Below are 15,507 nucleotides of genomic sequence, written 5' to 3' on the forward strand. Positions count from 1 at the left end.
ATTTTGACTTTTAGCAGGTTTAATATAATTTTTCTCTGAACATTAAATGTTTTTCAGGACCATTTCCTTTTACTCTACCGTAATGGGAAGATATAAGGACCACTATATACCAGTACTTTGTCAGGTAATTGGTGTTTAAAAAGTCATTTTTAGGTCTAGCCTAGTAATTATAGGAGCGGAATAAAAAAATTAAGCTGAACTTACGTGAATATCGTTCGTACGTCTTTCATTATAACAAATTCTCTCCTCTTCTTGAACTTTCATCTTTGTTCGGTTTCAAATATGCAGACCTTTTTCTTTAAGGGAACCGGAAGTGCAAAACAAACCAGGGGGTGGGTTTTAAAAAAGTGCAACATGCAATAACGCGATTTACACAACCCGTTCGTTTTAATATCTACAAAAAAAAAAAAAATTGGAAAAACATAAAATTAATAAGGAAAAATTGAATTTGAAATTAAAGTAACTAAAAATAATTTTACGTCTATAAAAATCTTTCAATTAATTAACTCGTAAAAAATAAATTGGAATGTTTTGCAATTAGGCCTAACCAGAAGTGAGATGAGACTAGATGTACTGAGCTAACCAAATTCTTCACTCGGCGAAAGTGAATATTCTTGATAACACAAGAACGGTTCGCCCTCTGGTGGCGGTTTCAGAATTTCCCCTCCAAAACGTGAGACGCTCGCGGTGGTAGACGGCCGAACTAGATTCAAGCACCCGCGTCCGTGTTTCGCCGCTTTAGGTTGAGGGGAAGGGGGTAAGAAATTTTTTTGGAACTCGACCAATTTTTTTCTCTCTAGCGTAGGCGCGATTGAAGCGGCGTAAAATCCTCAAATTTGTTCACTAATGCCAGGATCTATTACCAATGCTAGAGCCCTTCACTTCTAGTCTCATCTCACTTCTGGCCTAACGAAACCAGAAGACGATAAATGAGGCACATTTTTCTTTATTTTTAATTCTGTTTTAAAATTTTTTCGTTTGTTTTTTTTTTTTTGGTGGGGGGATTATTGAAATCCCCAAATGTTTATAGTAATATTTCCGTATATATATTATTATTGGTTTATTATATATATATATATTTTGGGGTAAATTGTGTATCGCTGTACAATTTATAAACTCGAAATATATTATTTTTTTCGAGAGGTTTTTTATGTACAGTGGATATTTTTTTAGAAAATTTGTCGCGTTATGATTTGGTTCATATAAAATCCACCAGGATTATTTATATCTTTGTGATTTAGTGATTTTTTTTCTTTTCTTTAATATATTTCTGTAATTTTTTTCTGTCCGAGTTAAATATGATTTAAATAGTGTCTCCCTATTTTAGAAAATGTGCGACTGATAATGTATAGATTAATTTCAGTGACATCATTAATATTACGTCATTTAATAATATGACGTCACACGAAATAACCCAATCTATAGTTCAAAGGTCAAACGAACTAATATATTTATATATTTTTTTCCCTAATTTACCATAGAACCACTTAATAATATATAATTTTCAAATCAAACGTTCAAGTATTATTATCACTCAATTTCTTGGGAACTAAATTTGGGCCAAGTTATATATTGTATTCAACCGTGAAATTATCATTAACATTAACTAATTCTAATTTACTAAAATTTTATCATATCAATCATTAATCACCTTAGGTCTAATTAGGCTTAATTTTATGGCGATATTTGAGATTTTTCGTCTGCTATGTATTGTCTCGCGAAAATTAGGGATATGGGGATATGCAGATAACATAGCAGACAACTCTTGAAATATTTTTTTTATAAACCCAAAATCGCCATAAAAATAAACATAAAATCAGACTTAAGGCGAATAGATAGATAGACCGTATCGATGAATAAAATTATTAAAATTCGTTTCCATTAACCTTACAACATTACCAAAGGCAGTTAAGTAATTACTCGAACGTTTCATCAAAACAGCCTATCACTTAAATATATTATTATTATTATTTAAAATTACCCCTAATTTATTTAAGGCCATTTGAAATTTACCTTCCTTATAAGATAATATTTTTTCAACATTATTAATTTGTTAATTATAGTTTTGTTAATTAATCACCAAAAATTATACCCCGCAGCGGGTGTTTGGGAAATTACTTACTCTATACTTTCGCTTGGTGATTAGGTGATTATAGGTGCGTATGGTGAGGATTTTCTAATAATTGGTGTTTCGATTATTTTTCTTCCCATTTAGCGGCGTCGTATTATAATTTTTTTTCTTAGTTAACTAGAAATTCACCATCAATATTTTCGACCTAGGGCAGCGATAGCAACTTCCGAAAGTTTAAAGTCAATTGGTTCACGAGTATCGTACAAGGTCGGCGCGTGTAGAATGATACCGCATGTCCCAACTAGCACCGCGACTGTGAAGATCCACAAAAAAAGGCGGTCCAAAACCATGGCGACGTATTTCCAATCTTCCTTTACCTTTAAAGGAAATGAGTCATCGAGAAACGTTTATTAGTTAAACCATAAGTTCATAAGATACGTTGCTCATAAGTTTGTCACTGGTTACAAACTGGAGCTTGTCATGAAGTGAATGAGGTAGGTCATAAATTCAGGCAAAGCGACGCCTGGTGAGGCGCTGTCAAAGGCTTATTACAGACTAAATAGGACCTAGATGGAAGTCCTGCAAAACTAACCGACTAATTCTCGCTTGTCGTTCTCGAACCAGCTTTCAGAAAATCTCTAGCATTACGAAGTATTGGTAGTATAATACTTAGGGAACATATCTTATAAACTTATGGTTAAACTTGGAACGGACTGGATTCATGATTAGGCCTAATCTTTAAGCTTGAAATTCAAATTGGGATTACATTTTCAGAGGTACATTTAAATGCAAATAACGAAATAGTTTCAGTTTTCGAATGGTATTAGCACCCAAGAAGTAAAGGTCACTCAAAGGTCAGGAACACGAAAGTTAGTGGGATTACTCTACCGAAACTCTACTTTTATTTTGTTTCTATACTTCTGTCCCCCCGAACAAAACAATTCTTCATCTGGAAACTTTGTCTATAGGCCAATCAGAAAGAAACGTCCGTCCGTCAGTCACGTAACGTAACCTTGGGTATATCTAGCTTGAATGGGAAGTGAGAGGGACAAGTGACCTGTTATAGGGGATAGCGTGTTAAATCAGTTTTTCCTCACGGGACGATAACGCCGAGTCATTTTTCAATCTATTTCGCTATTCTTTTCTTTCATGGCCGAAAGAATGAGTTGTCTCTCTCTCTCTCTCTCTCTCTCTCTCTCTCTCTCTCTCTCTCTCTCTCTCTCTCTCTCTCTCTCTCTCTCTCTCTCTCTCTCTCTCTCTCTCTCTCTCTCTCTCTCTCTTCTTAAGACGAGGGTGTTTCGGATCCCGGCCCCCGAATCAGGTTGGAAAGATTAATGTTCGTTTTCGTGCTAGTTGATAGGGCGAACGAGTAGAAGGCGAAAATCGTTTGTGTGTTGGCCCGTCTGCTGGGGGGCGTTCGACCCAAAACGCGTCAACTGATAAATCGACTCCACCCCTCTTTAGGACTAGCACCGATAAATCCCAACAGGATACTGACTACATCCGCGCGTTATTATTTTCCGTAAGCCTTGCCAACACAATTTTAATCGAAATTTTCGAGCCAGACCAATTATGGTTAGCGAGTGATGATGAATAAAGATCAAAGAACAATTTCGAGTAGTTAAATTTAGCTTTAAAGCTGCGGATAAGCCTCGTGATCTATGGGCAATTAAAAAGGGATTGGCCGGGTAACGATGATCATTGTAATAATGGAAAATATGAAGAAATACTTGGAGGAAATGAGGGTATTCAGAATGAAAGTACTTACCGAAATATGTTCTTCGTAGCGCCTCGTATGTTCGGCAATATAATTTACAGAGTCCATCGCGCGGAGAAACTCGGGGCAAAAATGAAGTCTTCGTATATGAACGGGACTTCGTTCGACGTCCGAAGCGGCCAAGAGGTATTCTTCTTGCGGAATTGCGCCGACACCCGGGTGTACCCTGTTGCCCGAACCGCCAACTCCGGTGGCCGGAGGTACGACGCCGGTGACCCCTCCGTTCCCGTGAACGCGACACCCGCTAAAGTGTCCTTCGACGCTGACTTCAGTCTCGTAACTCCTTCTTCGAGGACAGGAGTCCGAATGGACATTGTAATCGCGAAGTTCAGTCCCGTTACAAGTTCTCACCATAACTTTCTTCTGATCGTTAGGGTAGAGTGGTCTGCGCATGAGTAACAGTCGGGGTAAGACGTGAAGAAAGACGCGTTTGACCCAAGGGGCCATCTTGTGAGTGGCCGAGGTCCTAAAGTGGACGTTGAGGACCACTACCGTCACGCAGATGGACAATGTTACCAAGATCATGGTGAATAAGAGGTACTTGCCCAATAAGGGCACCACGAGCGACGTGGGAGGTATGATTTCGGCCAATAAGAGGAAGAAAACGGTCAGCGAAAGCAAGATGGAGATACTCAAGGTCACTTTTTCGCCGCTGTCCGACGGTAAGTAGAAAACGAGCACGGTTAAGAAAGAGATGCCCATACAAGGGATGATTAAGTTGATGGTGTAGAACAAGGTTTTCCGGCGCATGCTAATGTTGAAGGTAATGTCGATGTAAGGTTCCTCGCAACACGTGTAATACTTCTCATTCCTGATGGATGGTACATCGAGAACGTCCCATTCGACGCTTAGGTAGAACTCGCTTAAATCGATTCCTAGCTCCACCACAGGAGTGCCTTGAAGCTCATCTTTATGACGTAGATCAACCTGCAAAATTACACCGAACACTTAGCAAACTTCATCATCAAATGGCGCTCTTGGCCCCAAACCCCCGGTTATTTCGTCAATCGCTCCCGAGGGAAAGATGAAAATTAACCTTACAGCCAAAGGAAATCTAAAACTTTTTCCGACTTTTTGCCGATAAAATGTGAGTAGGCCATCCAATTTATAAGTGGAAAGGGAAATTCCATAAGTTAATAATACTCCTTTAAGTTCCAAACAAATAGACTCAACTAAATATTGTCTAGTTTTTACGTCAGAGGTAGGCACGACTGCGCGTAGATATAAACTTAGCGGGGAAATACGTTACTTATGTTATTCTTATAGCAGACCCAATTTGCCTTTAACAAGAAATGTTGGGAAAAAGGGTTTCCAGAATCATTATCCGCGGTTTTCTATACCTTAAAGCCATCGTACGTCCAGGAACCGAACTTCATGACGCAAGTTTGTTCGTCGAATGGAAAATACTCAACGTCTATCTCACAGGAGCTTTTGTAAATGGCCGGAGGCTTCCATTGAATAAAACCGCTGTAGTCAAGTTGAGCCTTCGTTTCCAAAGTCACTTCGAAATTGCCATCGGCACTGAAACAATTTGTTTGTAACGGAGAAATTTTTTCGGGACAGTGTTTTTATTTTTTAAAAAGGACACGACTTACTTGTTATAAAGTACAATATCGGGCCTCCAGATATGATCCGATGGTACGTGCAACATTTTTACTCCTCCGTATTCTCTGGGTTCCCAGGTAAGTTTGTAATCTGTCCAGTACTACAAATAAATATTGAAAATAGGCTTAGCTTAACCCAGCAGTTCGATTGTGGGTGTGTCTTCCAGGGGTCGTAACACCCTCTTCGCCAATACCCATTCAATTCTAAATCCAACGTTACTGACAATGTAAACAAAAACTTTCTCTGAATTTAATTGAATCCTGGGAAGTTTGAATACTCCGTTTCTATTCCTCAATCATAAGTTTATAAGATACGTTCCATAAGTTTGACACCTTGAATCTCTCTATCAAAGGCTTAGTATGAGGTCAAAAAAGGGAGCATGGACTACAAAACAAAGTGTACTCAATTCTCGCATCATTGGTCTGAGTATTAAAAGCGTAATACTTATAGAATATATCTTTATAAACTTATGGTAGGTACAGTGAAGAAGATCCGATTGGGAATTTGGTTTTCACCAATGAAATTAAACGAAATCTTTTAAGGTTTACTTTTCGTAGTCTCTAGTCTCAAAAGGAATGAAAGTGTACACATACACCCTAAGCCTCGGTCTAAAGATTTTTCAAATTATCTTTCTTTTCTCGTCTGTATTTTTAACGAAGTCTGTCTGTCTGTCTTTTATCGGATAATCAAAAAAGAATGGAACCAAAGAACCAAAAAAATAGTCTGTAAAATCTAATATATTCTGCGGATCTAAGTTAACAAAATAAAATGTAAATTTTTAAAAGAAATGATTTTCTCTAGCCTACATATATTTGGGGCGGTTTTCACTTATTATTTTATTTTATTTTATTGTTTTTCTTCCCCCCCCCCCAAATATCATTGATCAATATTTTTAGCGCATAATTTTAATTTAGATTTAAAAAAAATAAGTTCGAAAATAACTCACCTGTTCAACCCATAAATTCGTCGTCATAATTTGATTTTTTAAATTCTGTTTTTAAATAAAAATAGAAAGAAAATTAAGAGAGTAAAGCCAAATTGACTTCGAAAAGAAGTAAATTCCTTAAGAACGGATTTTATAAGATCCTTAAACGATTCCTTATGGTGTAATAATTGTTTCAGAGATAGCTTTAAAAAGACAAAGACTTGGAATGGAAATTTTGAAGCAAATAAAAGAGAATTTCTATATACGGTATGACTAATCAATTGTATACGGGAGAGGTCCAAGACGTTGATAGCAATGGAACCAAAGCGAGTTAACGCTTGGTAGGGTTTCGAATTAGACGAGGACCGCTTGGCTGAATAAAGACAATTCGATTTCTAGGATAACCTCCTACGCCTCCCCTTTTCTTAGATAGTTCTATAATGTCCCCTCCGCTTCCTCTCATCTCTTTCTGCTTTGCTAGACATCTTTCGGACGCTCAAGATGAGAGACAGAGAAGAGGAACGGTATTTCCTATAATCTTCAGTATCTTCTTCTATCATTACAAAACTAATTATCCAATGACTGCAAAAGCAAAGCCAACATTTTTAGAAAGTCTTTTGGGTTCCGTGTTTACTGAATCGTAAAAATAATTTGCGTATTTTTAAGTCGAGAAAAGATACTCTCGATCTATAGGGGATAAGGAAAATGTTTACTCATTCTTTTTCCAATTTTTATTTGCGAAGAAAGAATTAAGTGGTGTTTGAAAAGGTGCTTGTTAAAATGAGTAGAAAAGTTTAATTTAAACGTGGAAAAGTATAGTTAGGGATCATTGACTGAGAATGGGGTAGTATTTCCCAGAATCTCTTATACAAGTTTCAACACTCCAAAATGGAGACGTGTTAATAACAGATACGCTATTGTCACCTTGTTGTGTTTTCCCTAGCCTTGACTTAAATAAACCCAATACTTTAGTAGTAGGGATTTAATTGCATCTCTTTTAAAACAAGAGTTTAAACATCATAAAGTGCATTAATGTATGAATACTGTATAATTCTTATCCCAAAACATTTAATATATCCGAAAAGAGGATAGACGTGATGCTTTCCAGATCGCAATTAAGTCATCATAGCATCATGGAGGGAGGTGGCAATGAAGGATGTGAGATAAATATAGTTGCCACACGTCATTTTACAGTTTAACCCCATAATTAGGCCTAACTCATAGTTAAAACATTACTATCAGTACAAATAAAGCTCCACCTAACATTAACGAGCCTTAAAACCAAGAGATACATTTGAAAATAGAGCCATTATCCTTGCCAGAGGAGGAGTTCTGGAAATATTCCGAAACCGAAACTGAATGAAGGATTTCAAGCATTATGCGTTAGTAATAACATGAATGAAGTAATTTTTTCAAATTTATAACGATTTTTCTCTTGAAGAAGAGATGCAGGTTGCTCTTGGGAAGAAAGATGGATATTTTCAAGAAAGCGACTATAGAAAACCCATCAATTGTGGATCCATCTCTTTCCTCCATAGTTTAGGAAGCGGATATAGCCTTACTACAAACACGATTTTAAAGTTTCCCCTCTTTCATTTCCTATACAGGCCTAACAGAGTTTGGTTAGGCTTAACACCGTAAAAAAAAAGCGTGCATGGAAAATTTTTCTTTGTTTTATTATTTTCTCTCATGAATTTTTCTTGCGGATGGTTGAATCCATCATCCGGAATCATCAGTTCGGAACTTTCGATCTTAACTGCCATAGAAGATAGAGATAAACTCATTTCTTTCGGTAACTCCCCTCCTTTTTTATATTTTCTTTGTGGAATTTTTCTTTATATTTCCATAAACCTCACATAGTTTCGGATCAGGCGTGAATTCAATGAAAGAGAAAGGCCCTAGCTGCAGCACCGGATTTTACGGATTAGTGCCGGATTTTGAAGATGAATTAGGTGGAATTAAGGGATATGTTGAGATCTCTAAGATGCCACCAATCATACGCTAACAGAAGCTAATTTATTGAAGTTTATTTTTGCCAAAACGTTTAACTTTAAACCCTAATGAGTTTTGTACTGAAATAATTTAATTACATAGAAAGGCTGGGCCAGTATTAGACTTATATTATCCTTCTTATATTACTTCTGAACCCATAGACATTTTTACGAACCATTCAAGAATTTTAATTAACGCAAAACAGATTACGAAAAAATCCATTTTTGATGAAATTGATGAATCAGATTAACACTTTCAATTAAAGTTTTTGACCCTTGGTTGAATCAAGAAGTGATATCTAGTTTATTAGGGAGAAGGGATAAATTCGCGCCACATTTCCAGCTTTATCTCCAGTGCAAACGTTACGTAGGTCCGGAGTTAATCCACGCCTCTAAATTACAACCAGCATCTCATTGGTTCTTGAAAACTCACGTCAGCGCGACGCGAATGACGAAAATTACAGTCATATTTTCCGATTGAGGAGAGGCGAAATAGCTCGGCCTCCTTTTACGTCTCCCCTTGTATTTTGAAAGGGGGACTGGGACTATGACGCGCGAATACTTAGGCATCTTACCTTCTCCCTAGTAAACTAGATATCACTTCTTGGTTGAATTTAATTTCGAAGTCATAGGTCATTATTGAAAAGAAGATAAAATCAATCACCAAAGCAGCTGTTAAATAACTAAGGAAAGCGCTGCACCATTTGTATTGTGTTTTTAAAACGTACCTACCACTTCGATAAGCTGGGACAGTTTCAGTTTGATGTGGACGGTTAATGGTTCACTGACATTCATGACTGGTCGTACCAACTTGTTATACCTCGATATTAAATCATCGTAAAGTCTTTTCGCGTCGGGATTACCGCTTCCTCCTGTAAAATAGAAACATAGAAAAAAAGAGACGTATTAAACCAACAGGCTGTAGAAGAAAATGTAAGAAAAATTCTATTAAATTTTGCCTAAAGGGTATTATACAGTATAAGAAAAAACCCTTGCTTCATAAAGCGTCGGCCGCCTAGCCTCTAGCGCTAAAATTGTTTACGTTTACAAAAAAAATCATAGCGCTTCGAGCTCATGGAGTAAAAGTATACTCATATATAGTAATCACTCAAAAAAATTCGGCTTTCTTTTTTTCACAACGCAAGCCTTCAACTATACTGAATAACACTTTAAAGTTATGATTAAAGCTTTAGGAAAACAAAAATATGGAACGTTATTTTAACCGCGACGTTTATCAAAAACTATTACGCTATAAACATTGGACTAAAATTGCCTTTTATATTGTCAGAGTATTTCAAACAACAAAAGAAGCTTTGGTACTTCAAAATGGCGTAGTAAAAGAAAATGAAAACGTCTATAGCGCGATGTAAGATCTTTCAAAATTGGCGCAAAAAAGAAAATAGTACGAGTTTTTCAATTTTAATTGAAGTTAATAATTATATTGCCTTCTTGTGAAATTTAGTCTTAACAAAATTAAAGTGGAAAGCGTTTTCATAAGTTTTGAAAATTTCTTTAACTCTCAACATAAGTTCATAAGTTTGTCACTGGTTACTGAGCTTGTCATGAAGCGAATGAGGTAGGTCATAGATTCGAGGTAAAGCGACATTATCAAGTACAGGTAGTGTCATACTTATGGAGTATATCTTATAAACTTACGCTCTCAATTAAAAGAAATGAAAAAACTCCAAAGATGGATTATTCGCGATTTCAAATTGCTCAGACATAATTACTATCCCCAAAATCCTCCTATATAGATACGTGATTCCATTGACTGTATTTATTCCTGGTGATACTAAATACACAGAGATAGAACACATTGGATTCGAGAAAATCGGCTTTGAAAGGGAACAAGAACACTATCTTCGTAATTCCAGCAATTCCTTTCTGGTTAACTTTAGAATCGAATAAAGAGTACACACACACTATTTGATAGACTTAAGACTCGTTGTACACAGTTCAAACATCACGCGTCCTCTCGCCTTCTAGAAAATCCATTGTTTATTTTAAGGGAGTATAGAGGGAAGGGTCCTTTGTAACATTTGTCTTAATTTAGGGGCTGGTAGGTTCGGCCAAATAACATTACCTCGAAATTGGTTTTCCGCCTTAAAAAACAAGATCCGAGAAACAAAGAAGAATGTACGTCGTTCTTAAAGGTCTTATCTCAAAAGGACAATCTTAACATTGGCAACCATTCATTCTAACCCTAAACCCTCAGTTTTCTAACCAATTTTTGTTCTTTTTTTTATTTTTGGTTTAGGACGGGTTAACATGAACTAACCCTAGCCTTAAGTTAGGCCTAACGTCCGCTATAGTACAAGTAAGGTTATAGCAAGAAGCAATATCTAGTTTATTAGGGAAAAGTTATAAATTCGCCACATTTCTAGCTTTATCTCCAGTCCAAACGTAGGTCCGGAGTTAATCCCCGCCTCTAAATTACAACCAGCATCTCATTTTTTCTTGAAAACTCACGTCAGCTCGACGCGAATGACTAAAGTTACGTATTTTCCGACTGAGGAGAGGCGAAATAGCCCACCCTCCTTTTACGTCCCCCCCCTTGCATTTTGAAAGGGGGACTGGGACTATGGCGCGCGAATACTTAGATATCTTATACTTTCTCCCTAGTAAACTAGATATAGCTTCTTGGTTATAGTCAGTTCCTATACTAACTTCACCACGTCGGGTGTTGGTTGCATGGTTGGTTTTTTATTACTTTGGGTTAAGAGTTGCGGGTACACTAAATTTTAGATAACGGTGAAAAATGAGCTGTCACGTGACTCGCGTTATTTTCGTCGCCTTCAAGGTAGAAACAAGGGTGTTAAGCCTTTGTTGAATTTCCTCATAACTATAGCGGAAATTTTCACTTAAAATAATATACTTTTAATGACAGAACGTTTACGGCATAGTTTATAATTATAAACTTAATGAAATTTGCTAAGCCAAACTCGAGATAATTAAAGCGAAAACATACGAAATATAATTAAGCGTGAATTATAACCTTAACCTTTATAGTGATATACTTCGCTAAGCCTAACATAAATAATTAACGAAAACCAAGGCTTAATTCGAATTCAATCATCGTTAATCAAAACGTAACTTTGTTTCAAGTTTGCTATCTTCAATTAAACAGACGACGTTGGAACCAATTTTTAGCGTAACCACGTATCAACATCTAACCCAACCCTTTATAGCTAATCTTAACTGCCTGAGTTTTTAACGAGGGAACGTAAAATTAGTTTAACGGGGTTGAATACAGACCGCCCGAGGTGCGAGGCTTAAAAATCGATTCGAAAGTTACCTGTGGAAGGCCAACAAACACAAAAGGTAACTGGGAAAATTATCTCATTGGTCCATCTACCTCAACGCTATCTCATCTCTAGACTAGGTTAGCTCCTTCCGTCGGACTAAAATTAGACAATTAGACAAGCCCAAGCTATTAAGAGACTTGATAATACCTTCATTATAGCGTACACCCCTACTATAGGCATTAGAGCTAAGCTAACACGGAGGGGTTTATGAGTTTACAATCGTATACATGACGTGCGCTTTCGAATTTTGGACAGATTAATAATTTCCAACGTGTCCAAACGAATAGTTTACAAGACAGAAACGTTTTCCTCAGCTTTGCGCATAATTCAATTCATTTGAACAAGGAGATAATTAGGGTAAACATCCATTAGAATAGTTAGGCCTAAGGGCATCGGAGATAATTTACATTGCATCTCATAAGTGAAATAATACTATAGTTTAAATCTTTTAATGTTAGGTTTTGCTTCGTTATCAGAGGATGTTTTACAATAAGGAGGGAAAAGTTGCAATTCAAGTTGCATACCTTGTGTAAATGGTATGAATCCTCTTAGTCTGTAAACTATGAATAGCTATGCCTAGTTTAGGAAGTTTACTGGGAAATTGTGAAGCGTCCTACACACATGTGCTAAGCCTAATTTTAAAATGAAATCCGAATTGCACGTGTTATTCATCTCGCGCCAAACTTGAGAGATCTTACGACAACATGCGCTGGCGTTTTATTGGACGATAATCATGACTTTAAATTTGATTTATTTTATAGGAAAATGGGTAGGAAAACAAATCAAGGAATACTACCGATACTTGGGTTCAAAACCCTTGTGTTTGTAATTCTTTCAAAGTAAAAGGTGGTTGAGAAAGGGGGGGGGTAGGAGGAGTCCATCAACACTCCTTCTTTGGTACTTTGCGGTAGACTGATTCTTATTGGCGCCACTGCTATCGTCAGGCTCATCATTTGGGTCATGTTTATGGGGTTCAATTGGAAATCAATATATCGGAATCTCTCTCTCTTTCCACTTGTCTATTCCAAGTTTTGGTAGATTTTACCCTCTAGCGGGTCTCTAGATAAACACTCAATCCTGGAGGCCCCTTTTTCCCGCCAAAAAGAACTTGATATCAATGACAATGTTTCTTTATGCCTCACTATGCTCATGCAGCGAATAGATTATGGGCTGGGATTTGGCGGAGAAACATCAACGAATACTCTTATATAATATACAATCCTTTATTTGGATTCCAAACTTAAGAAAAACCAGTCATACCCACGTTGCGTTACGTTTAATTGAACTTGAAAAACCAGAAGAGACCGATAAAATATTCAAGTGTGCCAAGATAACAATACTATACTAAGGCAAACAAACTTACAGAAGGGTTCAATCGAAAATAATCCAATTAAAATTGTCCCTACTTATGTTTAACTGTTTACTTCGTTGCCTAACTTATTTCAAACTGAAATAAAAAAAACAATAATAAAGTAAAATCAACGCGATTTCACTTTTCCAAAATTCTCCCCAAAAGAAATTCTAAAATATATATTCTCCAGAAATTAGAAAAGAGAGGGAGAGACATAAGGAGAGGGGAGTGTTGAAAGAACTTTTTTGACAGGCGGTAATTAATTTGGCGGGAATCGAATTGCAGGAATCCCGCGCCTTTTCTCATTCAGCACGCGCGACAGGAGTTTATGGAATGAAAAATTAATCAGTTTCGGGTCGCGGAGCCGGAAATAAACCGATTCCAAACTCAATAAAATCCCCCTTATCACAGAATCAAGAGAATAAATCCCTAAAAAAAAGGGCGGGAAAGAGAAGTCACGAGGTGAAACTTCTCCGTGAAAAAGGAGGAATGGATATTAAATACAGCGAGTCAAGCTTTAATCGGAGATATAAGCGTGGCGGTGCCATTCTAGAACAGTCAGTATGGGCTCGCTTCGGAAACTTCTGTGAAAAATGTTTACGAGGGAATTTTTCTTTGGAATGTCTATCAGATCTTGGCGTTTTAAGATGATGGTTTGTCATCGACGATGAATTCCTTCCATTATTGTACAGCGATTGATTTTGAGATTGCATTTAATTAGTGAAGATCTAGTAGAAAAGCTCAACGGGTCCCAGATCCCCTCATAGTATACGTGTGTTAGGCTTAGGATAGGTTGCTAAGCCTTGTTTTCAAAATTAAAATTTTGGGTTCTATTAAACAATTGTGTTTAGAGGGATGATGCGCTCTGTCATGTGTGTTAATTTTGATTGGATGAAGTTAGGCCTATTATCAAAACCACGTTGGAATCATAGCTACAACCTAAAAGATACTTTTAACGGAGAAAAAAACTTCTAAGGGAAAATACACCATCAAGATTTCTTTGGTTTTTGCACATATATCTGAGAAAAAAAGCAGATGGTAGTCGGTTTTCTATTAGTCAATGCGTCTATTATCCGATCCAGTCTTCCAGACATTTTTCCCCCCAATAAGGCTAAGGCTCTAGCCTTACGTGCCAGCGAGGAAGCCTACTTCTCCATATACCATCATCTGGAATGTATAAGACCAAAGAAAAACTTCACGGAAATAAAAACCACGTATGTTGAATATAGTTAAAACGAAAAACAAGTCTGGTCTCGTTAAATTAACTCTAAATAATGTATCTTTCAGCCTAAGATAAACCAAACACTAACCCTAACACACTATGGCTAGTTCTTATCCCCTATTTTTGACCTTTAAAAGTCAAGATTCAAAACCGTTCAGAGACTATTCAAATCGATTAAAAATGTTAAGTACATGGTAAGCAAAAATAAATCGATTTTTTTATCGATTTCAATAAATATCTTATCTCATAGTCGCTTTAAGCGATTGGTCGATAATCACTAGACATGAAAGGGCTCCTCTTTAGAGGTCAAAAGAATCCTTAAGAAGCAACGGTTGCGGAAGAAAAAGCAGCTAGGCCTCACAAATTTCTAAAGGCACTGCTTAAAAGTCTAACCAAGGCTTAAGATTGACATGATCTAGGCCTAAATCTCGTGAATGTTAAGAAAAACTTTATTTTTAGGTTTAGCGTGTACAAGCTACATTCCGTGCATTCCTGCAGAGCATTTCTTTGAATTATGTTAAGACAAAGATATTTCGGATGCACGTTTTTGTTGTGTTTAAAAGCAAAGGATAGTACGCCTCGTGATTACACGCCAAGAAACTGCACGCGCTCAAAGCGAAGTCCATCCCAAATTAAGTTTACTGTTAATTATAAGCCTGGTTGAATGGGATGTTAGGTCTAACTTCAACTGAAGAAACGTAGACTACTTTTCGGGTAGGTATCTAAGATTGAGACGGTGCATGGAAGCTTTCATCTTCTAACGTTTGCATTAAATACATTATGCGCAAACTTTAAACAAGAAAGGTTGAACTATCATAGTACCTAAGAATCGCTTTTTGAATTTTGGATCTAAAACGAATATTTTAAGATAAAAATAAGTAAAAGCTCATCTCTTTTGATATTCATTGTATGTCTGTGTTTATTCCCCAAGGTCGATCTTTGCATAAATCTCGTTAAAACTTGAAATAATATATAATAAAGGTATGAATATATTAAATATAACCAATAATAATGAATATAGGTCTTTTTGAATATTTGCAGTACACAAATATGAATATAGAATTTATGAAGCAAATAAATACTGATATAACAGGAAAGACAAAATTTAGGGGCAAAGCTACTAATGTTAATCCTACGAGCGCCTGTAGAAATGTTTACCACGCAATGAATGAATGAATGAATCTTTATTTGCTTTCTATATGGAGATCCCTTTTGAAACAGGGAGGAGCCACTACTGGCTCGCAAGCAATTGGTACAGAC

The 15,507-nt window shown here is 36.6% G+C and overlaps 1 protein-coding gene across 6 annotated transcripts in view; it reads right to left on the reverse strand.

Annotated features, from left to right (window-relative positions):
* Positions 1 to 290: 290 nt before the first annotated feature.
* LOC149651481 (acetylcholine receptor subunit alpha-like) overlaps positions 291 to 15,507 on the reverse strand; it is a 120,676-nt gene continuing 105,459 nt past the window's right edge. For 3 of the 6 annotated variants that reach the window (XM_089848431.1, XM_089848430.1, XM_089848432.1), the window contains 6 exons: positions 9,102 to 9,241; positions 6,400 to 6,444; positions 5,444 to 5,553; positions 5,189 to 5,369; positions 3,840 to 4,775; positions 562 to 2,448 (listed from right to left, as the gene is read on the reverse strand). In XM_089848431.1, coding sequence (XP_089704557.1) covers positions 2,263 to 2,448; positions 3,840 to 4,775; positions 5,189 to 5,369; positions 5,444 to 5,553; positions 6,400 to 6,444; positions 9,102 to 9,241 — 1,598 coding nt within the window. In that variant the 3' untranslated portion in view covers positions 562 to 2,262. Of the gene's footprint in view, positions 395 to 560; positions 2,449 to 3,839; positions 4,776 to 5,188; positions 5,370 to 5,443; positions 5,554 to 6,399; positions 6,445 to 9,097; positions 9,242 to 11,664; positions 11,690 to 15,507 lie in introns of those variants that run through there. The other 3 variants (XR_016371240.1, XM_089848434.1, XM_089848435.1) reach the window with 3 other exon arrangements.

Source organism: Phalangium opilio, unplaced genomic scaffold (assembly GCF_054372755.1).
Source record: "Phalangium opilio isolate 3A_F unplaced genomic scaffold, DU_Popi_V2 ptg000082l_1, whole genome shotgun sequence".
Classification (NCBI taxonomy): Eukaryota; Metazoa; Arthropoda; class Arachnida; order Opiliones; family Phalangiidae; genus Phalangium; species Phalangium opilio.